Here is a 27498-nt window from a genome sequence, read left to right on the forward strand (position 1 = left end):
TTAAAGGAAAACATTGAAGCAATTCAGGGTCGAGCTGCTAGATTTGTTACTGGTAGGTTCAAACAACAACCAAGTATTATGGATATGCTTTGGGAACTCAAATGGGAATCTGTGGAGGGAAGACAGTGTTCTTTTCACGAAACACTACTGAGAAAATTTAGAAAACCGGAATTTGAAGCCGACTGCAGAACGATTCTACTGCTCCCAATGTACATTTCATGTAAGGAGCACAAAGATAAGAGTAAAGATATTACAGCTTGTACAGATGCTTATACACAGTTGTTTTCCCCTTGGTCTATTGCAAATGGAACAGAAAAGGAAATGACTAGTACTGAGGCAAGATACACTTTACCAAGCACCATACAGTGGCTTGTGGAGTATTTATGTAAATATACACATGAAATGGAATGACCACATCAGCTCATTTGTACGTAAAGCAGATGGCAGCCTTCTGTTCACTGATATAATACTGAGGAAATAAGACCTTACACTTGGTGTCCCATCCTAGAATATAACTCAAGTATGTAGGGACTATAACAGAAGAACTAACACTGGGTATTGAAGTACAGCAAGAAGAGCAGCATGACTGGGCACAGATTTGGTCTGACACATGAGCCAGCATCATATCAGTGGCCAAAAACTTCATTTGGCAGAAACTTGAAGATAAATACTAACTATTCTGCTAAAGTTTAAAGTTTCAAGAATCAGTATCTTGAAAGGAATCTAGGAATATACTAGAGTCCTCTAGGCTTGGTTCCCATAGGTAACATGAAGATGATATTACACAGGACATAATCATACACAGAGGCATTTAAATAGTCATTCTTTCCACGCTCCACATGCAAATGAAATGGGAAGAAGTCCTAATACATAATACAATCAGAAGTACCCTCTGGCTTACACTTCGGAATGGTTTGCAGAGTACAGATGTAGATGCAGATGCAGAACCAACAAAACATAATGTGAAAAAACTAAGTTCAACAAACATTTAAACTAGTAACAGATGATTATTATCTGACTAAATTATTGCAGGTACTTTATGAATTCAGACATTTATATGAGCTTGTTTTTAGACAAAATACATACAAAATGAGTTTTCATTTTTCTTCATTTGCTATGCTCTACAATTAAAGCACTCAATTTACTTCAAATAAGGTTATGTTAGCAGTCACAAGTATTATCAGTAACAGAACTGAAATATGTAATTGTTGAATTATGCAAATAATAAGTTGTGGAATAGCAGAAATCAAGAGGATAGTCATTCATTCATTCATTAATAATGTTCTGTAAATCCCATTATGAAAACACACATTCATGGTTGGCTGTAAGAAAAAAAGGCCGGTTTTAAAATTCACAGCTAACAACCATACATCATGATGAAGGATCTACAATTGGAAAATAATCTAAGTCATAAAATCATTAAGTAGCAATAACAAAGAAATCAACCACTTCATCAATTTCATGTGCACTAGAAGGTGACAAGCCTTACAAATCTAAGATGCAAGCTTAGAGGCAAAAGAATGGGCATTACATATCAGTACATAAATGAAATTTTGTACGCAAGTTTTTGTGGGATAATTTGTGTTGATGTCCAAGAGTCTGCCAATTCAGATTGTTCAACATTTCTGTGGCACTCTCCTGAGAGTCAAACAAGCCTGCGACCATTTCTGCCACCCTTCTTTGCATGCACTCAATATCCACTGTCAGTCCTCATTCGTATGCATCCCACATGCTTGAGCAACATTCTGAAAGGAGATACACACAGTGATTTGTAAGCTGTCTCATTTGTAGATTGACAGCATTTTCCCAGTAGCCTGCCAATGAACTGAACTCTACCACCTGCCTTACCTATGACTGAGGCTATGTGATAATTTGATTTCATTTACTTATTAACTGTCACACCCAGCTATTTGTATGTGCTAACTGATTATAATTTTAAATCACTGATATTGAAGTCATATGCTATTATGTTTTTTCGTTTTGTGAAGTGCATAATTTTACATTCCTGTACATTTAAAACAAGTTGTCAATCTTTACAGACATTATTCCATTATAGATACTTTCTTCACCACTAGCAAAAAGTCTGGGCCTGTTATCAATATCTTCTGCCAGGTCACTGATATACAATATGAACAACGAGGGAAGTCCAGGTATATACTGCATACACCTTATTCCATTTGTTGCACCACAGCCTAGCCTGGTGTAAAAAACAGCTCCTTTGTCGATTCAGCATAATGGCATCGTAAAGCAAGAAGCGCTCATCAGCTCAATAACAATGTTCCATGGCACAAGAGTACGCATTGAGCATCCAAGAACACTTATTCAGTATGCTGATGATGTGGAAGACACCAGCCAGTGTCTCTGAGTGCCAAAGTTGTAACACCTTACAGCAAAAACAGGGCTTCTATAGGTGCTGACCAAACAGGAAAACCAAGGCAAATGAAGTCACAGTTTGCCAACAATTACACTGATCAGCATCAGTTTGGCGTGACTTACAGGGCAAGAGTGCTGCCAACGGGGAAACACTAACCAGCATAACTTATGTATATACCATCTAATTTATACCATTAATTTTAGTAGTGTTCAGTTGTGCATTGTATGTGCAGGGACACAGTAGATGCCAGCTGGTAACTGCGAGATGACGACTGCTTGTAGTTCAAGATGGACTAGCAACCTGCCACTGACACTCTTTTCTGACAGTACTTTTGCAGTCAGAACAATTGCTAATTTTGAGGATATAGAAATTAGCAAGCAAACATACTTTGCATACTTTCACTCTCTGACGTCATATGGAATAATATTTTGGGGTAGCTCAACACTTAGGCAAAAATTTTCACTGCTCAAAGGAAAGTGGTTAGAATAATGTGTGGGGCTCATAGTCGCACATCTTGTAGGCACCTGTTTAAAAGGTTAAGAATTCTTACAACAGCTTAACAGTAAATTCATTCAATAATGAAATGTGTGCTAAACAACATGGACCAGTTTAAAAACAACAGCGACATTCACAATCATAATTTCAGAAGAAAGAAAGACTTACACTATCCTGTACTTAACATACTTTTGGCACAGAAACGGGTAAAATATGCTGCTGTAAAACTTTCTGATAAATTACCAGATGAAATAGAAATCCGACATACAAACAATACATTGAAATCATATCTCCTTGACACCTCCTTCTATACCAGAGATGAATTCTTGAATAGGAATAAATAAATCTATAGATATTCTATAGATATAATATATGCATTTTGTGCCATTTAAGGGAAGTGAGTAGGCAATAAAAATTTTTAGCTTAAAAAAATGCACTTGACACATTCCACATCATAATGATTTCCATGAGATTGATCAATGGAACATGTAACTAATTAACTAACTAACTTTTGCTTATGCCTACCTCCCTGGTGAGCTGTGGGTTCGAGTCTGGGCCATCTACCTGCCCAGCTGCACTGTCCCTGTCCACCATTTTCAAAATGGCGTTCGCAATGTCATTTTCGAGGCCTGTATCTCGGGGCAGGAATTATTTTGGAGAAAACAAAAAAATTCGCATTTCTTTAAGTGTGAACCATAAGGAAATCCTTCAGTTTGGATTTGCAAAAATGAGTATTACTGTTAAGGCCTCTTCCATGGTATTGTAGATTATGTTCAAGGGATAGAAAAATAGCAGAACAGGAAGGGAAGATTAGAGCCCTTCAGGATGAACTGGATAGTGCTAGGGAGGAACTGGTGAGGTTAAGGGGGGAGGAGGGTGAAGACAGGTTGGAAGTGGTAGCTAGAAACAGGGGCCACAGACAGAGAACAGTATCAGACAGTTTCATCATTGGCACAAACAATAGTTTGCCCTGTTATCTGAGTTAGCTAAGAAAGAGGCTCAAGTAGATGTAAGTGTAGTCAGCACTCGATAGACTTTCACCAGGAAACCAACTGTTGCAAAAAAAGTAGCAAGTAGGAGGAAAGCTCTGTTGTTAGGTAGTAGCCATGAAAGAGGTGTGGGCCACATTTTGCAGGAAAAATTAGGTGACAGGTACCAGGTCACAAGTATTTTCAAGCCCAGTGCATGCCTTAGCCAAGTGATAGAGGATGTATGATCATTGTGCAAAGCTTTTACAAAGCAGAATCATGTTGTGGTAGTGGGTGGTGCACGAAACACTATTGATAAGGATCAGGGCTACAATATTGAGTGTGACCTGGTAAAAATAGCATCTGCAATGAACCATAGAAATGTTGGCTTGGTTCCCGCTTTCATGCAGCATGATTGGCCCCAATTGAACAGTTCTGTCAGGAGCGTCAATATGGAGCCAGATCAGCTGCTTCGGGCAGCTACTTTGTCAAGCATATGTTTGGTTCCTGTTGATTGATGGTGTTGGTAGGTGGAACTTCACAAGACATAGCCTGCATCTAAATAGGAAAGGGAAGGGTAAACTGGCTGGGATGTTATGAAAGCACAGTAAAAAATAAAGTTAATATATTGCATCAGAATATCAGGGGATTAAAAAACAAAGTAGATGAGCTTCTTGTTTGTATAGAAGATTTAGAAACTGAGGATGGAATAGATGTACTATGCCTGTCTGAACATCATATAGTCACAGGTAAGGGGAGACACTATGGAGAGAGGAGGAGTTGCCACATATGTTAAAATCAGTCATAGTGTGAAAAATTTGGAAAATAAAGAATTTTGCGTAGAGCAACACATAGAAGCATGTGCATGTGAGCTTAAACTAAATAAAGGCACTTTTATAATTGTAGCCATGAATAGGTCCCCATTGGGAAATTTTCAACTATTTTTGAAAAACTTGGATTTTTTGTTGTGCTACCTGTCAGATAAAGGAAAGCAAATTATTGCTTGTGGGGATTTCAATGTAAGAAAGCTTGACCTTTAATTATTACTTGGTTCTTTCAATTTGACATCATTTATTGATTTTCCTACTCAAGTGGTACAGGAAAGCAATTTTCATAGACCAAAATAAATTTAATCAAACAAAAATTTTTCCTGTTAAGAATTGTCTGTCTGATCATGATGCACAGCTAGTTATAGTATATGATATAGCTCCATACAGTAATGCAAAACAGTCCTCCAAAATAGTGTGTTCCATTAACAATTTAACACTTCAAAATTTTAGGGAAAGCTTGCAACAGTTAGAATGGGATGAGGTGTACAGGAAATGTGACGCTAATTTAAAATTTAATCTATTTCATGATACCTTTGTGAGTATATTTGAAGACAGTTTCCCTAAGAAAACAGTGAAATATAAATGTAACAAACCATGTAAAAAGCCATGGCTTACTAAAGGGATAAAAATATCTCGTAAATAGTAAAGGGAAATGTATCTTATAGCTAGGAGGAGTATGATCCCGAAACAATGAAACATTATAAAAACTACTGCACTATATTAAGAAAAGTTATTAAAAAGTCCAGAAGTATGTGCTTTATGTCTGAGATTAGCACATCTGACATTAAATTAAAACAATTTGGAATATTGTGAAAAGGGAACCAGGGCAACGAAGAGCACAGGAAGAGTGTATTTCTAACAAACACAATGAAAAGTGTCTTAACAAGAAGTCAGAAGTAGAAAACATTTTTAATAATCATTTTTTATGTGTTGTAGAGAAAATAGGTTCCAGCTTTTCATTGGAAAATGCAGGGCAGTATATTGAAGAAGCAGTACCTACGCAATTTGATAAAATTGAAATTCAACCCACCTCTCCTACTGAAATTAGGAAAATAATAAATTCACTACAAGTAAAAGCTCACATGGAATTGATGGCAGTTCCAACAGAGTACTAAAACTTTGTTCCCAACAAATAAGTAGGATTCTCAGCCACATATGTAGTAAGTCACTGAAACAGAGAATTTTTCCAGACAGATTCAAATGTTCTATTGTTAAACCATTACACAAAAAAGGGAATAGATCTGATGCTAACAACTACCACCCAATCTCACTTCTGACAGCTTTATCCAAAATTCTTGAAAAAGTAATGTATTCAAGAGTAGCATCACATATTTGTATAAATGAAGTACTAACAAAATGTCAGTTTGGTTTTCTGAAAGGCTTTTCAACATAAAATGCGATATATGCTTTCACTGATCAAATATTAAATGCAATTAATAACCCAACATCACCCATTGGGATATTTTGTGATCTCTCAAAGGCTTTAGATTGTGTGAATCATGAAATTCTTCTAAATAAGCTTAAGTATTGTGGTATGAGTGGGACAGTGCACAAATGGTTTAATTCATACTTAACTGGAAGAATGCAGAAGGTTGAAATTAACAGTACAGATAGTCTACAAACACCAGGAGAGTCTGGGGAGGTATCAAGAATGGTGTCCCACAGGGTTCAGTCTTGGGTCCCTTATTGTTCTTAATCAATATTAACGACTTGTCACTCTATATCTATAAAGATGCAAAGTTAGTTAAAGATGCAAAGTTAGTTCTTTTCGCTGTGTAATCAGAATAATAGCTAGAATCCACCCAAAATCACCTTGCAGACATTTATTTAAGGTCTTGGCTAAATCAAGTTATTTTGAAGAATTTCCTCACTTGAAACACACGCCGTATTGTCTCTTCGGTAAAGTTACGTTAATGTTCTTGCCTGCGAATACACTGCAACTAAATATCATCTGTCGTACTATTGTTGCCTGCAGCGTCATAACTACAATAACGCACAGCTAATTTGAGCAGGACTTCAATAGTAAAAAGTTCTTTCTCGCGTCAACAATCGCATACGTAAGCCACAGGAATTACATGCTTGCACATTGTACCCGTAATTCGTAAGTTTCTAAAGTACCACAAAGTTTTAATTTACAGACGTGTCATTTTCCGACGTTTTATTGCAGAAAATAATGCAAAAACGATACTTTTCTGCATATTAAAATCTACGATAAATGTATCGTTTTTGGTATGATTTGTTAAATAAAATGTCAGAAAATAATATACGCACTCCTAAATGGCAACAAAAACTCCAAACGAAATGAAGTAATTATTACTACGACACAGTAAAGACAAGAAAAGTTGCTATAGCGAGTTGTTACAGTTACCTTTCAGTGTTTGGAACGCAGAATTTGAAAATAGATTTACGACTGATGCATATTTTCGATTGACTGAAAATCGATAATAACCTCCGTTGCTAGGCGAAATAAACAAATTGGTAGATTTATAGCCCGGTGAATTCAGGTAGCAAATTTACCAGAACAAGGAAGCTCTAGGTGGTGCAGTGGGCAAAATTATTGTTTTGTTGGAGGGATGGTGACTGGGAGGGAATTCCGTGAAAGCCTGCGTCAGAAAGGGCGCAAAAAGCGCGTAGTGCCAGGCTTCACGGTGCAGTCCTTGCAAAGCGGAGTTGTCGTCCAAGGGCCGCCTCGCGTTAGTGCAGTTCGTCCGCGCCAACCACCAAAGGAGTCAATCTTCAGAAAGGCTTACCTCCGTGGGGACTTGCCAATATCCTTGGCTTTCGATACCTATGGCACCAAGCTCACCTGGAAGGTAAATACCGCCGAACAGGGCACCAATCGGAAATTTTATTTTCCACTTGAAATCCACATTTATATTACGCAAGATTACAATTTGGTTGACAACTTTCTAGCAGCCTTTTTCCATTTCGTGAAATTTCTGTATTACAAGCATGGTTCATCAGTAATACGTTTTTTTCTTTTAACTGTGTGTGTGTGTGTGTGTGTGTGTGTGTGTGTGTGTGTGTGTGTAACCGAACCTGTGCATCCCCTATCTCAGACAACCATATCGGTAGTTACCACAGACATGATGTAGTTATAATCAATGACTTGAACTTTTTGGTTAATAACTTGCTTTTTCAATTCCATCCCAATAATTTTTAAATTTAGTGTTGTACGTGGTGAGATGGGGTGGAAAATAAATATAAGACTAGCTATGATCAGAATTCGGAAAGATAAGAAATACATACATTTTTACTACTTTCATACCAATGTAGTTTTGATATGTATAGCTTAGGAAAACAGGTTTTTCTAGATCAACATCCCTATCAGTGCCCTGCAAGGAGGTTTGAAATGGGGCGACTTCTATATTATATGTTTTAAGGCATAAACATTTTTATATCTGTTGAGTTTTGAAACTGATGCAGCACTTTGGAAAATAAATATTTTGTAAATAATTCGTAACATAGTAGAGAACTACAAAAATGGGATCAATTCTGGTGTCCGATTCCACTCGTCGGCTTGGGGAATGTATGAAAGCAATGGATGGTAAATACCCTATATGTAGCATACGATAAAATTACAATCACATTCACGCTGTTATTTACTTAGTCATGAATTATATAACGAAACGAACTGAAAATAACGAAAATAGTTAAGAATTAAAAGTAATTTATGCGACGGGAAAATTAAATGAATGGCAACAAATACGAAACTGTAGCATAAAATGTTAGGAAACCGACACTAAATTCTAAAAGAAAAGCCAGTACGTGTCAAACGAATATCTACCAAAAAATAACGAATATTGGAATCGATAACTCTCTAAAACTACTGTGGTATATAACAAAAATTGGAATCGGTAACGAGAACTGACCTCCTACATAGATAAATTCCAGTTACCGTTTCCAATATTAGTACCTTTTTACAGTAGTTACAAAGAGCAATTACAAATGCAGAAATCATATTAACCTTCATTTTGGGGCACAAACATGCAGAAAAAACTAACTAATTAATGAATCATCGAATGGCTGGAAACGGTAACTAGAATTGACGTATATAGAAAGTCAATTCTAGTTACTGATACCAAGTTTTTGATGGTTCATAATTTTTGGCGTTTTTGCAATAACTCTGTGCAATGTGTTTTTGTAGGATTTCTAGATTTCTAAATGATCTCAGAACTACTTCGAGAAACTAATAAATATTGTAAGTGCAGCTTCCAGATTTTTCTCTTATTCATAGTAATGAAGGTAGTAATACCATATGTAGAAATCCTGTAACATTTTGCCGGCCGCAGTGGTCTAGCGGTTCTAGGCGCTCAGTCCGGAACCGCGCGACTGCTACGGTCGTAGGTTCGAATCCTGCCTCGGGCATGGATGTGTGTGATGTCCTTAGGTTAGTTAGGTTTAAGTAGTTCTAAGTTCTAGGAGACTGATGACCACCGATGTTAAGTCCCATAGTGCTCAGAGTCATTTGAACCATTTTGAACCTGTAACATTTTGTGCATACACTTGTTAAAACAATCTAAATAACGCACTGTGGAGTAGTTAGAATCGGTAACTAGAATTGACGTATGTAGGTAAGTTCCAGTTACCGATTTCACTATTTGTTAGACACTACTTTTTGCCGGTTTTCGTTACTTGTGTACTTGCCCAGTACGTTTTACAATTAGTATTAAAAGTTATGACTTTGCCATGCGCTATACTATACTGGATGTAAAGATTCTCTGTGCTTTCCTTACTCGCATAAATTACGATAATAATTTATTTGGGACATGTATATTTCTCTTTTTGTGTTCTTATTTATTTCCGTTAGGTTTAATCCTTGTCGGTATAATTTGTGACTGAGTAACTAATAACGTGAACTTTGTAATTTTATTGTATGCTACATTCGTTTGTTCACAAACATGATCAGTTGTTTCCAAAGAGATGCCACATAGAGACCACGTCTCTCCCTTAGGCATGGCGTCAATGCTCGAAGCTGACGAGGGGAATCGGACACTAGAATTAACCCCAAAAATGTGACTAATAAATCAAAGGTACTGGAGACTTGGCAGATTTTTTGCTCCAAATGTCCATCTTAGTATGTTCAAACTTAGTTGACACAATACTTATGGGCTATTTTAATGTACAAATTTAAGAATAAAATATAAAAATTTTAATTTTTTTTTTTTAGTGTTCAAAACAATTTTTCTAAATTTGTAAACCCTCATAATGCTAGCTTTCCTATTTTCTTACCATTTCATCTGCCTGTATTACATAAATATTTATTAATAAAAATTTAAAAAGTCACATTTTTATAAGTTTTTACAAATTACTTACTGGAAGGAAAACCCCCACCACAAAATTTATGAGAATTGCACAGTACTTTATTTGGTTATTGTGTTACTAGGTGGTTCAATCGAAGTAGGCAATTTTTTGTGCGTAAAGTTTTAAAATTTTCCCCATATTCTGTGTATTCAATATTTAATTTCTGGTGTTAAAACTCTGTTGGCAACACTGTTTTCACCTCTCTTTTGTTTGTTTCAGAAACATATAACTTTGCATAAAAATCATTCCGCTTAGAGATTTGTGTGTGGTTTAAACTTTAAAATACTGCGTCACTGAGGGAATATAGTAGTGAAAGGGTATATATGCGGTCCATGAAAACAGACAAAAGGAGAAAAAGTAAAAAAAAAAGTGAGATACACTTTTTGGAAATCTGGGTGAATAACTGCAGAAATATCTTGGTCCTCAAGTTACACTGTTACCATAACAGCCATTGTGTAAGAATTTCTATGCTCAGTAAAATGAGAAATTTAGTGATACCTCATGTGAAAGATCAGTTACCAGAACCTGAAACTGAAAAGATGACGCAGATGTTTGTACTTCCAAGGATGAAGTTCTTGATGTTGGCGTTTCTGCTGTAGCCTAACTTATCCCCCCACAAATGCCATGGCAGGCTAAATACAAGGATAAAGGTGGAAGAACTTGATCAAGTTTTACACAATCAACATCCACAAAACTTTGCAAAATGTACAATGTAGATCTACCTGGTACAGAAATCGAAGGCAGTGGCATGAACACCCATTGTGATGTATGGTTTCAAAACCTAACCACAGCAGTCTCTCGGCTATTTATTCTGAGCAGGTACAATTGCTAACACTGATACCGGAAAGTTACTCAGAGCAGCAATTACAGAAATAGATACCCATTTCCTCAAATTACTTAATTTCAAAGGCCTATAAAATAAAGAAGGAAAATAGTATTTGAGCATGCGCAGATTCTTACTGTGAACACCATCTGCTAGGTGGTGCTCTGGCATATTACCTAACTGATGACAAAGATTGTAGCAGGCAAAGTCCTAATAACATTGATGTTATCTCTGTAAGTGAAAATAGAAAGTTAAAAAGATAGATGACAAAATCAGTAAGAGAGACATACCTCCTAATGAAGGAGGAGAACTAAGTTTAAAAATTGGTGTCACAAAATTCTCATCCTTATGATCAAAATGGGTACAGTGCCAACCAGTGAAGGAAATATACACTTGCATTTCCTGCACTAATTTGAAACTTACCTGTTTATCCATGAGCAGCATTTCAGGAAAGAAGTACACAGAGATTGACTTGATGCTTTTGTGTATATGACAAGAGCCACAAGATAAATATTGGCTGCATTACACCTTCAGGATACTGACAATGGCATAATGTGTGCTCTGTGGTAGAGAAGTGAGTTGGTGAAAAAGGCAGTTGAGCCAGAGATTTGTTACAAATGTCACGGAAGGTGTACCTCACCATCATATCCACGGCATTCAGAGACAGGCCATAGCAGAAGTAAAATCAGCCACATCCCACAATCCTGATACATTGGTTCTTCATTTCAATTCTGCTGATAACTGGCCCTTCACTTTGTCAAATGAAGTTCAAAGTTACCACTGGCAGACATCATAAATGTCACTATTCACATGTGTTGCTCACTTCCTTCAAATGGCACACTGTTATTGATGATCTAATTCATGACAATGCACTTACATGCTATGCTGTCAAAATTACAATTGATGAAATAGCATCTAGAGGGCATGCTTTTCCTAAGTAAGTGTATGGAACTGTTGGTAAGGCATCTTGTTTTAAAAACTGATTTTAGCTTCATGAGCTTGGAAAACACTGTACAGAAAATGAGATAAGAAAATGGATATTTTCAGCAACATGGCATGGTAATGGGGTAGGAGATCTCTGTAAACATCTTGAAACAAAGTTTGATGTTGAGCATGAAGCTGTTGATAATGTAAGAGATGCTATATACCATATCAAAATTACTGAAAGATATTAGACTCTTACTGTAAACTGGGGTTACTGTGACCCAATTTTTGTCTGTCTTTTTGTATATGGCAAGAAAACAAAGAATAGCGGAGAGAGAAAATTTCATGTACTTTTTCTAGTATTATCAAAGTCTTGTGCCATCAGTTAAAAAAGATAGTAAACAAAATACATAACATCCGTTGCTGTTGCACCACAAGAAATGGACCAATATTACCTGCACTTGGGCCTACTTTGATTCATTCAGTCATTTATGCATAAAAAATTGGTAATATAAAAAGTTGGGCCAAATAAACTCAATGGATATCCCTAAAGTAGATATTCAGGAGCATGAGGAACAAGTAAAACACTAAATTTTGGATGCAAAGACAGGAACTATTGATTTTTTTTTTTTTTTTTTTTTTCAGAAAGCAACATAGTAAATATACGTGTGTAGTATATTTCATCAGTTGACTAATTAAGTTTAAAGTTAGATGGTACACTATAGTAACTACATGCAAAGACAATAAATAATATGTTAAGAATTTTGTACAGTATGGATATGAGCCTTATTACACAAATTACTGAAGCTCCAGTATTTGAAAGTAGCCACAGTTTGTTAGCCATGTTTGACTGATAATTGTTATCATATCATTCGAAGGATAAAATAGTTTATCTTTATTGTTGTGGCTATTTGGAGTAGGACTTTAGCACCCTCATCCATCATCTCCAAATTCCTGAAAATTCTTTGCCGTATGAAACTGTAGCATATTGCCAAAATGCTAATTTATCTTTCAATATTTTGTGGTACTGGGCATCATCTTGCACATCAGAGAAAGTTTCAGGATCATCATCAGATACTAACACCATTTCATCTGTGTTTTGGGGTTACTTTGGCCCGAGTTAAAAGTAACCCCATACTTTGCAAAAATGTTTACCTAATACTGACAGAATGCAAAATTATACTCACTGTGTTTTTAACTTAATTGATGTGTATCATACAGGCAGAAGTTATTGGGGCGTAATAGCTGTGAAAATATTTATGATCAACAATGAGTCTGGTGCTACCAACAAATTATTACTTCATGGAACTCACAACCTTTTAGATTGCTATTCGCGCAAGGTAAAAGCACACTGCCTTGTTTACTCTTGTTCATGATGTAATTTTAGTGACAAAATAAATTTAAAACTATTTTCTGACCAGTGGACCAAAGCTACCTGCAAAGCCTCAAAAAACCACAGCTTATCACAGTGCTTCAAATAAAAGTACAGTAGGGGAATTCCATTTACAAAAGAGACAACAGTGATCTGGTTTGAAGCCAGTGGAAGGAATTCAGTCTAGTCACTGCTAGACTGCATCCTGTAGTGGAACATACACTGCGAGAACTATCTTCCATGCAGTGCAGCCTGTTACTGTGTGGGAAATGCAGAGATCTCGGTATACCTTAGAAAACTGTTGTAAGCAACTTCATTTCTTGTATGTGCAGGTATGACAATCAGTGGTAGGGTCCCTCATGAGCTGCGAGATGTAAGAGTCTCTTTTATGACACCTCATGCTCCAGAAAATGCTTTCAAATTGCCAGCATCAGCAGTGTGCAGTTCCAATTTCCCAAATGCTGTTCTTGTTGGCTCATCCTTGTCCACATGCAAATTCAGCCCAGTTACACAAGCTCAATGAGAAGCAGATGAAAACAATGTATCCTTTTTCATCAGTGCAGTGTTGATTGTTACAGTGTGAGCAGTTTCGTCAGTCTTTTTTATAGAGTAGTTGAAATATGCATTTGATTTTTTAAAAAATCTTCAACAATCAGTTGATTGCCTAGTAAAATTTACAGACTATTTGCCTTACATTTCAAACACTGAACTATTGTAAGCAATTCCAATCCACGGAATGTCATAGAAAAGTAAAATAAAGCAGTAAAAATTTGTGAAAATTATCACAAAGAGAAAAATTTATAAATCTAACATGCATTTTGTATATCAAATTGTGTTATAAAATGCTTGAACAAAATCAAAAATGTTTTCCCACTTGTTTACAGCACTGTAAGAAATAGTTATTTTGGCCAGTGTCCAGGATTTTTTACCTCGAATATAGATTGGCCTAACTCAAAAATTTTCCGCAGAAGAATATTACCCACTCTGACCGTGCCTCCAATAAGTAGCCTACAATAACTTTTTGAGTAATAAAAGTTCTTGAAACAATTTCTGTCTAGCTTGCACATATGCCTGCATTAAGTTAAATACATCATTGCTTCTTAATGTTTGTTGCTTTAAAATTTGTTTAGTGAATACAGACAATTTTTAATTAGTTGTTTTTAGATTTGAATTGAACTGTTTTTTGTTACTAATTTTCATGAACTGTGGCAGCTTTATTGTACCACATAAACCCATTAATGTATGGGGTCATATTTGTCATTTTTAATTTAGTTCTTTCTCTGACGTAGTTATTTTTGGACCTGGTGTTGTGATCATGTATATCACTACATATAATTGTTGTAGTTTCCTGAGTGACAAGAAAGTAATTGATTTATAGAAGTACAAAGAATAGGAACTGTGTGTTGTAGGAAAATTTTCAATTTTAGCCCAGTCTGTGTGTAATCTATAACTATCTTTTTTGTAGCTGTACTCTGTTAAGGTTTGTGTCTGCACTACAACCCATTATTTCTATGCAGTAGCTATGATGAGAATTGATTGCCATGGAATACACAGTTTTAAGAACTGATTGTCCCAGGATACAAAGTTTTCAGGATTTTTGTGGGCACCATTTTGGACTTTACTACACACACCATCAATGTGTTTAATCCACCGAAAATTTGTGTACAGATGGATACCTAGGAATTTACAGCTGTTTGTTTCTGCTTCTGTTAATCCTGTATTTGCCGTGCAGGGTAGCCGTGTGGTATGAGGCGCCTTGTCACAGGCCATGTGGCTCCCTCTGTTATAGGTTTGAGTCCTCCGTCAGGCATGGGTGTGTGTGTTGTCCATAGCGCAAGTTAGTTTAAGTTAGATTAAGTAATGTGTAGGTTTTGATGACCTCAGCAGTTTGGTCCCATAAGACCCTACAGCAAATTTCCAATTTTTATCCTGTATTTGTGGAAGAGTGTTGTGAGCTGCAGGTTGCAAATATTAGCATGTACTTACTATGACCTTTAGTCCTTGATCATTGAAATATGTACTTAATTCTAATACCCAACTAGTTGCTGAAAATTCACATTCGCTGCCTTTGCCATAGAATAAAACTGAGGTGTTACGAGCATAATTTACAGTGTACAAGTTCAAGGGATGTACAGTGTCACTAATATATGCTAGAAAATGGGAATGCCCAAGGATTGAGCTTTGTGGGCCTTCTTGTCTGACTGTTTTGCTTGTGGATTTTAAAACTAAAATTTTATCATCAATTTGATATACCATGTGATCAAAAAGTCAGTATAAATTTGAAAACTGAATAAATCACGGAATAATGTAGATAGAGAGGTACAAACTGACACACATGCTTGCAATGACATGGGGTTTTATTAGAACCAAAAAAATGCAAACATTCAAAAAATGTCCAACAGATGGGGCTTCATCTGATCAGAATAGCAATAATTAGCATAACAAAGTAAGACAAAGCAAAGATGATGTTCTTTACAGGAAATGCTCAATATGTCCACCAACAATCCTCAACAATAGCTGTAGTCGAGGAATCATGTTGTAAACAACACTGTAAAGAAACTTCCTGGCAGATTAAAACGCTGTGCCCGACCGAGACTCGAACTCGGTACCTTTTCCTTCTGCGGGCAAGTGCTCTACCATCTGAGCTACTGAAGCACAACTCACATCCGGGCCTCACAGCTTTACTTCTGCTAGTATCTCGTCTCCTACCTTCCAAACTTTACAGAAGCTCTCCTGTGAACCTTGCAGGACTAGCACTCCTGAAAGAAAGGATATTTACATCTACATTTATACTCCGCAAGCCACCCAACAGTGTGTGGCGGAGGGCACTTTATGTGCCACTGTCATTACCTCCCTTTCCTGTTCCAGTCGCGTATGGTTCGCGGGAAGAACGACTGTCTGAAAGCCTCCGTGTGCGCTCTAATCTCTCTAATTTTACATTCGTGATCTGCTCAGGAGGTATAAGTAGGGGGAAGTAATACATTCGATACCTCATCCAGAAACGCACCCTCTCGAAACCTGGCGAGCAAGCTACACCGCGATGCAGAGCGCCTCTCTTGCAGAGTCTGCCACTTGAGTTTGTTAAACATCTCCGTAATGCTATCACGGTTACTAAATAACCCTGTGACGAAACGCGCCACTCTTCTTTGGATCTTCTCTATCTCCTCCGTCAACCCGGTCTGGTACGGATCCCACACTGATGAGCAATACTCAAGTATAGGTCGAACTAGTGTTTTGTAAGCCACCTCCTTTGTTGATGGACTACATTTTCTAAGGACTCTCCCAATGAATCTCAACCTGGTACCCGCCTTACCAACAATTAATTTTATATGATCATTCCACTTCAAATCGTTCCGCACGCATACTCCCAGATATTTTACAGAAGTAACTGCTACCAGTGTTTGTTCCACTATCATATAATCATACAATAAAGGATCCTTCTTTCTATGTATTCTCAATACATTACATTTGTCTATGTTAAGGGTCAGTTGCCACTCCCTGCACCAAGTGCCTATCCACTGCAGATCTTCCTGCATTTCGCTACAATTTTCTAATGCTGCAACTTCTCTGTATACTACAGCATCATCCGCGAAAAGCCGCATGGAACTTCCTACACTATCTACTAGGTCATTTATATATATTGTGAAAAGCAATGGTCCCATAACACTCCCCTGTGGCACGCCAGAGGTTACCTTAACGTCTGTAGACGTCTCTCCATTGATAACAACATGCTGTGTTCTGTTTGCTAAAAACTCTTCACTCCAGCCACACAGCTGGCCTGATATTCCGTAGGCTCTTACTTTTTTTATCAGGCGACAGTGTGGAACTGTATCGAACGCCTTCCGGAAGTCAAGAAAAATAGCATCTACCTGGGAGCCTGTATCTAATATTTTCTGGGTCTCATGAACAAATAAAGTGAGTTGGGTCTCACACGATCGCTGTTTCCGGAATCCGTGTTGATTCCTACATAGTAGATTCTGGGTTTCCAAAAACGACATGATACTCGAGCAAAAAACATGTTCTAAAATTCTACAACAGATCGACGTAAGAGATATAGGTCTATAGTTTTGCGCATCTGCTCGACGACCCTTCTTGAAGACTGGGACTACCTGTGCTCTTTTCCAATCATTTGGAACCTTCCGTTCCTCTAGAGACTTGCGGTACACGGCTGTTAGAAGGGGGGGGCAAGTTCTTTCGCGTACTCTGTGTAGAATCGAATTGGCATCCCCTCAGGTCCAGTGGACTTTCCTCTGTTGAGTGATTCCAGTTGCTTTTCTATTCCTTGGACACTTATTTCGATGTCAGCCATTTTTTTGTTTGTGCGAGGATTTAGAGAAGGAACTGCAGTGCGGTCTTCCTCTGTGAAACAGCTTTGGAAAAAGGTGTTTAATATTTCAGCTTTACGCGTGTCATCCTCTGTTTCAATGCCTTCATCATCCCGGAGTGTCTGGATATGCTGTTTCGAGCCACTTACTGATTTAACGTAAGACCAGAACTTCCTAGGATTTTCTGTCAAGTCGGTACATAGAATTTTACTTTCGAATTCACTGAACGCTTCACGCATAGCCCTCCTTACGCTAACTTTGACATCGTTTAGCTTCTGTTTGTCTGAGAGGTTTTGGCTGCGTTTAAACTTGGAGTGAAGCTCTCTTTGCTTTCGCAGTAGTTTCCTAATTTTGTTGTTGTACCACGGTGGGTTTTTCCCGTACCTCACAGTTTTACTCGGCACGTACCTGTCTAAAACGCATTTTACGATTGCCTTGAACTTTTTCCATAAACACTCAACATTGTCAGTGTCGGAACAGAAATTTTCGTTTTGATCTGTTAGGTAGTCTGAAATCTGCCTTCTATTACTCTTGCTAAACAGATAAACCTTCCTCCCTTTTTTTATATTCCTTTTAACTTCCATATTCAGGGATGCTGCAACGGCCTTATGATCACTGAATCCCTGTTCTGCACATACAGAGTCGAAAAGTTCGGGTCTGTTTGTTATCAGTAGGTCCAAGATGTTATCTCCACGAGTCGGTTCTCTGTTTATTCCTCGAGGTAATTTTCGGATAGTGCACTCAGTATAATGTCACTCGATGCTCTGTCCCTACCACCCGTCCTAAACATCTGAGTGTCCCAGTCTATATCTGGTAAATTGAAATCTCCACCTAAGACTATAACATGCTGAGAAAATTTATGTGAAATGTATTCCAAATTTTCTCTCAGTTGTTCTGCCACTAATGCTGCTGAGTCGGGAGGTCAGTGAAAGGAGCCAATTACTAACCTAGCTTGGTTGTTCAATGTAACCTCCACCCATAATAATTCACAGGAACTATCCACTTCTGCTTCACTACAGGATAAACTACTACTAACAGCGACGAACACTCCACCACCGGTTGCATGCAATCTATCCTTTCTAAACACCGTCTGTACCTTTGTAAAAATTTCGGCAGAATTTATCTCTGGCTTCAGCCAGCTTTCTGTACCTATAACGATTTCAGCTTCGGTGCTTTCTATCAGCGCTTGAAGTTCCGGTACTTTACTAATGCAGCTTTGACAGTTTACAATTACAATACTGATTGCTGCTTGGTCCCCGCATGTCCTGACTTTGCCCCGCACCCGTTGAGGCTGTTGCCCTTTCTGTACTTGCCCAAAGCCATCTAACCTAAAAAACCGCCCAGCCCATGCCACACAACCCCTGCTACCCGTGTAGCCGCTTGTTGCGTGTAGTGGACTCCTGACCTATCCAGCGGAACCCGAAACCCCACCACCCTATGGCGCAAGTCGAGGAATCTGCAGCCCACACGGTCGCAGAACCGTCTCGGCCTCTGATTCAGACCCTCCACTCGGCTCTGTACCAAAGGTCCGCAGTCAGTCCTGTCGACGATGCTGCAGATGGTGAGCTCTGCTTTCATCCCGCTAGCGAGACTGGCAGTCTTCACCAAATCAGATAGTCGCCGGAAGCCAGAGAGGATTTCCTCCGATCCATAGCGACACACATCATTGGTGCCGACATGGGCGACCACCTGCAGATGAGTGCACCCTGTACCCTTCATGGCATCCGGAAGGACCCTTTCCACATCTGGAATGACTCCCCCCGGTATGCACACGGAGTGCACATTGGTTTTCTTCCCCTCTCTCGCTGCCATATCCCTAAGGGGCCCCATTACGTGCCTGACGTTGGAGCTCCCAACTACCAGTAAGCCCACCCTCTGCGACCGCCCGGATCTTGCAGACTGAGGGGCAACCTCTGGAACAGGACAAGCAGCCATGTCAGGCCGAAGATCAGTATCAGCCTGAGACAGAGCCTGAAACTGGTTCGTCATACAAATTGGAGAGGCCTTCCGTTCAGCCCTCCGGAATGTCTTTCGCCTCCTGCCACACCTTGAGACGACCTCCCACTCTACCACAGGTGAGGGATCAGCCTCAATGCGGGCAGTATCCCGGGCAACCACAGTCGTAGTTCGATCGGGGGATGCGTGGGACGAGCTGGCCGTCCCCGACAAACCCCCATCCGGACCCCCACAGTGATGCCCATTGGCAACAGCCTCAAGCTGTGTGACCGAAGCCAACACTGCCTGAAGCTGGGAGCGAAGGGATGCCAACTCAGCCTGCATCCGAACACAGCAGTTGCAGTCCCTATCCATGCTAAAAACTGTTGTGCAAAGAACGTCTGAACTAATCTACAGAGAGCGCAAACAAATTGACACAAAATTTAAACGGTTATTAAAATACAAGATTGCCTAGTAAATGCAGTAATGCTGCTACTTGCGCACTGCTGACACACTGCTCGGCGGCGGAAGGAGACTACGCGATTTTACACTATTCAGGTACTAAAACATGATGCTACAACTATCAAATACTATAATATGCCCGAAATTTATGAATTAAACAATGCAAGTACCAAAAACACGCAAAGAAATTAAGAATTAAACCATGTAGCAAATGAGTGAGCTAGGAGTATACGACTTGCTGCTGCAGCTGCTTATCCAACGGCGGCAGGCAGCACACTGCATATTGCGGAGATATGGCTTAGCCACAGCCTGGGGGTTGTTTCTAGAATGCAATTTTCACTCTACAGTGGAGTGTGCGCTGACATGAAACTTCTTGGCAGATTAAAACTGTGTGCCGGACCGAGACTCGAACTCGGGACCTTTGCCTTTCGCGGGCAAGTGCTCTACCGACTGCGCTACCCAAGCACGACTCATGCCCCGTCCTCACAGCTTTACTTCTGCCAGTATCTCATCTCCTACCTTCTAAACTTTACAGAAGCTCTCCTGCAGGAGACGAGATACTGGCAGAAGTAAAGCTGTGAGGACTGGGCGTGAGTCATGCTTCGGTAGCTCAGATGGTAGAGCATTTGCCCGCGAAAGGCAAAGGTCCTGAGTTCGAGTCTCCATCGGGCACACAGTTTTAATCTGCCAGGAAGTTTCATATCAGTGCACACTCCGCTGCAGAGTGAAAATCTCATTCTGGAAACATCCCCCAGGCTGTGGCTAAGCTATGTCTCCGCAGTATCCTTTCTTTCAGGAGTGATAGTCCTGCAAGGTTCGCAGGAGAGCTTCTGTAAAGTTTGGTAGGCAGGAGACGAGATACTGGCAGAAGTAAAGCTGTGAGGACCGGGCGTGAGTCATGCTTCAGTAGCTCGGATGGTAGAGCACTTGCCCGCGAAAGGCAAAGGTCCCGAGTTCGAGTCTCGGTTGGGCACACAGTTTTAATGTGCCAGGGAGTTTTATATCAGCGCACACTCTGCTGCAGAGTGAAAATCTCATTCTGGAAGCTCTGTAAAGCATATCTGGAGTTATGGTGAGGCATTGGCGTCAGATGTTGTCTTTCAGCATTCCTAGAGATGTCGGTCGATCACGATACACTTGCAACTTCAAGTAACCCCAAAGCCAGTAATCGCACGGACTGAGGTCTGGGGATCTGGGAGGCCAAGAATGACGAAAGTGGTGGCTGAGCACACGATCATCACCAAATGACATGCACAAGAGATCTTTCATGTGTCTAGCAATATGGGGTGGAGCGCCAACCTGCATAAACACTGTACGTTCTAGCAGGTGTTTATCAGCCATGCTGGGGATGATGCAATTCTGTAACATATCGGTGTACCTCTCATCCGTCATGGTAGCTGTTACAAAACCAGAATGATGCATTTCCTCAAAGAAAAAAGGCCCGATAATGGTAGATGTGGTAAATCCAACCTATACCGTGACTTTCTCGTCCTGCAATGGAGTTTCCACGAGAGTTCTAGGATTTCCGGTAGCCCAAATTCTGCAGTTGTGCGCGTTGACAGACCCTCGGAGTGTGAAATGAGCTTCGTCGGTCCACAACACGTTACTCAACCCATCGTCATCTTCCGCCATCTTTTGAAACGTCCACACCACAAATTCCCTCCACTTCTCTAGATCGCCAGGTAACAGTTTATGATGCTGATCGATTTTGTACGGATAGCATCGGAGGGTACGCATAAGTGCCAACCAAATAGTAGTGTATGGAATGCCAGTGCAACATGCGACTGCACGAGCGCTGACTTCCCCATCCATAGACGAACCCACTACAGTCTCCATTTCTTCCTTAACTGTCTCAGCAGCATTACGCCTTGTGCTCGGTCGGCCACTACGGGGTCTATTGTCTAAACAACCTGTGGCTTCGAACTTCGAAATTATTCTCACCACAGCTGTCCAGCGCCATCTGTCAGACATTTTGTGAACTTACTTCTCTCTCTCTCTCTCTCTCTCTCTCTCTCTCTCTCTCTTTTTTTAAACCCATGTCATTCCAAGCATTTGTGTCAATTTTTATGTCTCTATCTACATTATTCCTTGGTTTATTAAGTTTTCAAATTTATACTGACTTTTTGATCACCCGGTATATGGGTGGTACACTTTTTCGGTTCATCAGTTATACGGTGAGAAGTTCCATTCCGGCATCATTGTAAAGTATGCCCACAGTTTCTTTCTTTTTTTTATTTTCTTTAAAGAGAGAGAGAGAGAGAGAGAGAGAGAGAGAGAGAGAGAAGCCCATGGTTTACTGAATCAGAAGCTTTGTTCAGATCTAGAAATATTCCAGCATCATGCACACCCAATTTAGATTACTGTATATTTCATGGAGGAAATTGATAACAGCTGTGGCTGTGCTTAAGTCTTTCCTAAATCCACGTTTTGATTCAGTAAGCATTTCGTGTCTTGAGAAGAAGTCTTTGAATGGGAAGAGTATAATTTTTTTACTTATTTTACTGAAGGTGGGGATTAGGGTTCTGTAATTTTAAAGTTCCTCCTTACTTCTCTTCTTACAGACTGCCTGAATTACATATATTTTTAAGTTGGATACTATCAATCAATAAGGTAAGTAAAATGTTCAGTGGTTTCATTGACACATTTCCTTAACACCACACTCGAGATACTACCCCGTCCAGATGGTTGCTTGTTCTTTAGCTTTTTTATTGTGTTAAATATCTCCTTTTGATTCACTTCACAAATTTGAGCACTTCACAGAATCTTTCAGTATGTGGCCTTCATGCCTAATGCTCACTGCTTCACTGTGGACATTGCTGGTGGTTTTATGTTTATTGATTAGTCTCCAGAATGCTTTACCAGTGTTGGGTGCATGCTCTATAACACCTTTGTTCATCTGTTTCCTCAGGTGTAAAAGGTTCGATTTAAATAGTTTTTTTGGCTTCATTGTAAATTTCCTTAAGCATATGCAGTTTACTTCTGCTTCTTTATGTACGCAGTCAAGATCATATACACGAGCGGCAGCCATTAAGTGTGCAACACTTTTTCTGAAAGTGGATTGGTTTTATTTAGGATTCCAATACATGATATTATTCCCCACTCCTTTGGCTACAAAAACTCTATTTTCAGTGCAATCTCTGTTCAGTGTGACAGCCTTAGGCCACTTTATTGGGGGTTCTGTATGCCCACATGGTGCCATTCTATGGGTCGATGTCAGGGCCAGTGTCTTGTTGAAACAACAACTGATAATCAACAGAAAACGGTCGTGATCAGCCTCATAACATGTAAGCAGTTGTGCATAGCTAGTCCTTTGTTGTTGTTTATAGTCATCTGTTAGGCAGCGAGGAACCCGGCAGGCTCACGCCTTTGAGTACCCCAACTAGTGGACCACGATGTCAGCACTACCAACAGAGACGTCCAGTTGAGCTGCAAGGTGTTTGATTATGATCCATTGATCACTTCGAATGAGAGTGTCTGCATATTGTAACATTTAAGAAGTTGCAGCTCTGTGTGGCCATTGGCACGCAGGAGATCAGACAGGTTTGCACGACCCTTTTTCAGTCTAGTAATACGTTCAGTATGGCAGTTTGTTAGTACCCTGGATATTTCTTTGAAAGGTGACAGTAGTTGAAATGCCTCAACACAGTCCTATAAAACTCATCCCATTTGCATTCTGACTCTTTAGTTTGGTAAATGGTGTCCCACCTCTCTGTTAGCTTAGTTTTGATATTGCTGATGATGGTGCTTCTCATAATCCACTTCTCACATATTTTAGCTGCTCTCTGGCTCTTGAGTTTAAGTGTGTTACACTAGTGCGAGAGCTTCTATATTTGTGAGGTTATATGATTTTAACATATCTGTCTGTCAGTTAAACAGCAGGATTTTGTTTAAGTATTTAGCTATTTAACTATACTAAGGTCATTGGTATATTTCTGCTTATGATTCTGTTAACTGTATCAAGATAGCGTAACACATCAGCATTTGGTGGGCAGCACATTCCAGTTATTTAATGTTTATCTAATCTACTTGAATAAGCATTTATGTGGACCACAACAGTCATTCCATTTGTTCCTTCTTTGCTGTATTGTTCAGGAAATGAGATTCTTTTAAATGTAAAATTTTCACTAATAAGTATTGCTACCCCACCACTTTTGTGTTGTTTCCTGCAAAACCATCTAATTTATGATAGTAAATTTTATTGACTTTCAGTCCATGTTTTCTTATTAGCTTACTGGTTGTTCAGGAAACTAGACAAAAAATCGCCAGTCTCATATCTCAGTGAGGAGCTTAAAACTTTTAGCTCAGGGCAGGAGCACATAGAGGAACTACAGCTTAAGTTCAAAAGCCCGAGCACGGGGTCCCGGGTTCGATTCCCGGCGGGGTCGGGGATTTTCACCTGCCTCGAGATGACTGGGTGTTTGTGTTGTCCTCATCATTTCATCATCATCCAGGAAAGTGGCGAAATTGGTCTGAGCAAAGGTTGGGAAATTGTACGGGCGCTGATAACCACGCAGTTGAGCGCCCCACGAACCAAACATCATCATCAAGTTCAAAAGAATAACTGACTATGCACTAGATAGATGTGTACCCAATAGAACAATTCATGATAGGAGAAATCCTCTGTGGCATACAGTCACTGTAAAGAAACTTTGAAAGACACATAGACTACTGCATAATAGGTATAAAACAAAACATAGTGCTATAGTTAGAGGGGTGCTGAATGAAATGCCTTTTGCAGGAGAAAAATGCATGAAGCCTTCAGTGACTGCTGTAGCAGAATGTTGTCAAAATATCTTTCACGAAACTCAAATAAATTCTGGTCATGCGTAACGGCTGTTAGTGGCGCCATGAAGTAACATCTAGTCATTCATGATGCAAGACAGGAACTGAAAATGAGAGTAGAAAACCAAAGTAGAAATACTTAACTCTATTTTCAAATGTTCCTTTACAAAGGAAAACACAGGGGCATTACCCCAATTTAATCTCCATACCACTGAAAAGATGAATGAAATAAGTACAGGGAATTGTCAAGGAACCTACACTGGAAGAAGTTAAAGCTAGTATCAAGATTCTTAAAAACAGTAAAACTCCAGCAGAAGACAACATTGTAGCAGAAGCGATAAAATGTGGTGAAGAAATGCTAATAAGGGTTTTGCATGAGATTATGGTGGAAAGAAAATATGCTGGAACAGTGGAACACAGCTATACTCTACCCTATACATAAGAAACATGACAAAGCTGACTGTGAGAATTATAGAGTAATTGCACTGCTCTGTATAGTATAAAAAGTATTAGGATAAATCATGGTGGGGCAACTCAGTACGTATGTATCTAGGAAACTACCAGTGTGGTTTTCAGAACTAATAGATCCACCATAGATCAGATTTTTACCATCGACAGATCCTTGAAAAATGTTGTGAGTATTACATCGATGTCCACCAGCTGTTGATTTCAAACAAGCTTATGATAATATCAAAAGGGATCAACTCTGGAAGGCAATGCAAGATGCAGGGGTAGCCAACAAACTAAGAAGACTGGTCCAAATGACTTTGAAAAGAACAGTGTGTAAAGTAAGGGCTGAGGGCGCTTTATCAAAGGCATTTGAAGTTAACCAAGGATTGCAACAACTATTATGTTTAATGTCGCCTTGGAGAGGGTAATGCAAAAGACACAAAGCAGTAACCCTGGGGGAACACTGTTTAACAGTGTCACAGGATCTTGCACAAGGAGATGATTTTGATTTGTTATCTAGGAGGAAACAGGACCTGGAAGAAAAGCTCGAAAAATTAGATGTGGAACAGAGGTGGGGGTTGACAGTTATGAAGTCAAAGACCAGGTATTTGTTAATATCTAGGAAAAGATATAGTGAAGGAGAAAGAAGCATGACTTTGAATGGAAAAGAATTTGAATGCTGTGAGAGTGTTAAATATCTTGTGTCACTGGTAACTGAGAATAATGATACGAGAGAAAAAATACGTACAAGGATTACAGCTGGTAACAGGAGTTACTTCACACTGATTAAAGTATTTAAAGCAAGAAGGCTTACAAGGGAACCTCCCCATCACACCCCCCTCAGATTTAGTTATAAGTTGGCACAGTTGATAGGCCTTGAAAAATTGAACACAGATCAATCGAGAAAACAGGAAGAAGTTGTGTGGAACTATGGAAAAAATAAGCAAAATATACAAACTGAGTAGTCCATGCACAAGATAGACAACATCAAGAACATCAGGAGCGCTGTGGTCCTGTGGTTAGCGTGAGCAGCTGCGGAACGAGAGGTCCTTGGTTCAAGTCTTCCCTGGAGTGAAAAGTTTACTTTCTTTATTTTTGCATAGTTATGATCTGTCCATTCGTTCATTGACCTCTCTGTTCACTGTAATAAGTTTAGTGTCTGTGTTTTGCGACCGCACTGCAAAACCGTGCAATTAGTAGGCGAAAGGACGTGCCTCTCCAATGGGAAGCGAAAATATTTGATCGCAAGGTCATAGGTCAACTGGTTCCTCCACAGGAAAACACGTCTGATATATTCTATATGACACTGGTGGCGGCATGTGCGTCACATGACAGGAATATGTCGTCAACCCACCTAACTTGTACACTTGGCGAATGGGTAAAAGGATTCTTCTACCTTGCCCGATTTAGGTTTTCTTGTGGATGTGATAATCACTCCCAAAAAAGTGATGAAAACATTAGAGTTTGTCACGTAAACTGAAAACAAAAATTAAACTTTTCACTCGAGGGAAGACTTGAACCCAAGGACCTCTCGTTCCACAGCTGCTCACGCTAACCATGGGACCACGGCACTCCTGAGCTCACATTCTCCTTGATGTTGCATTGTGCATGGACTACTCAGTTTGTATATTTTGCTTATTTTTTCATAGTTCCACATAACTTCTTCCTGTTTTCTTGATTGATCTGTGTTCAGTTTTTCAAGGCCTATCCACTGTGCCAACTTATAACAAAATCTGAGGGAGGTGTGATGGGGAGGTTCCCTTGTTAGTAGGAATCTGAATCTGACAGTGTATCGTACAGTGAGACCTGTGTTGATGTTTGGGTTGTAGGTTTGGAGAATGACACAAAATGATGAGTTGTTGCAGAGATGGGAAAGAAAGATACTTAGGAAAATCATTGGGCCAGTGAATGATAGGGGGTTTAGGCTATCAGAAATAATGTGGAGATCAGAGAGTTGTTTAACAAACCAGATATTGGTACAGAATTAAAGAGCAATAGACTACGTAGGTTGGGACATGTAGAAAGAATGGTGGTGAGCAGTACGATAAAGAGTTTTCAAAGGAAAACCAGGTGGACACTGTATAAAGGGCAGACCAAGGACCAGATGGCTAGACAAAGTGGAGGAGAACTTGAGAAGAATGGGCATTAGAAGATGGAGAGCCAAGACAGCCAGCAGAGAAGGGTGGGCGGAAATTGTCCGGGAGGCCAAGGCCCAACACAGACTGTAGTGCCAAAGAGTAAGTAAATACATGAAAAGATATTAGTGTTGGTGGCATTGAATTGTTAAAACTGAACAAAGCTGCATGGCTTGATGAAATCCCTATCAGATTCTGTACTTAATTTTCGACTGAGTTAGCCCTTCTGTTTACTATAAGCCGTTGTAGTTCCCATGAATGAAAAACAATGCCCATTAGCTGGAAGAAAGCACAGATCACGCCTGTCTACAAAAAGGAT

At 39.5% G+C, this 27498-nt stretch overlaps 2 protein-coding genes across 4 annotated transcripts in view; one reads left to right on the forward strand and one right to left on the reverse strand.

Moving 5' to 3' along the window:
* Positions 1-5837, reverse strand: part of LOC126131609 (UBX domain-containing protein 11-like) — a 153794-nt gene extending 147957 nt beyond the window's left edge. The window contains exon 1 of the mRNA XM_049915177.1: positions 5750-5837. The gene's annotated coding sequence lies outside the window, so the exon portion shown is untranslated. The remainder of the gene's footprint in view (positions 1-5749) is intronic.
* A 1309-nt stretch (positions 5838-7146) lies between these two features.
* LOC126153681 (parkin coregulated gene protein homolog) overlaps positions 7147-27498 on the forward strand; it is a 146540-nt gene continuing 126188 nt past the window's right edge. For all 3 annotated transcript variants that reach the window (XR_007532077.1, XM_049916089.1, XM_049916097.1), the window contains exon 1: positions 7147-7480. Coding sequence is in view for 2 of the 3 variants with exons in the window: in XM_049916089.1 (XP_049772046.1) it covers positions 7241-7480 (240 nt within the window). In the remaining variant the exon portion in view is untranslated. The remainder of the gene's footprint in view (positions 7481-27498) is intronic.

This window comes from Schistocerca cancellata, chromosome 1, assembly GCF_023864275.1.
Source record: "Schistocerca cancellata isolate TAMUIC-IGC-003103 chromosome 1, iqSchCanc2.1, whole genome shotgun sequence".
NCBI classification, from domain to species: Eukaryota; Metazoa; Arthropoda; class Insecta; order Orthoptera; family Acrididae; genus Schistocerca; species Schistocerca cancellata.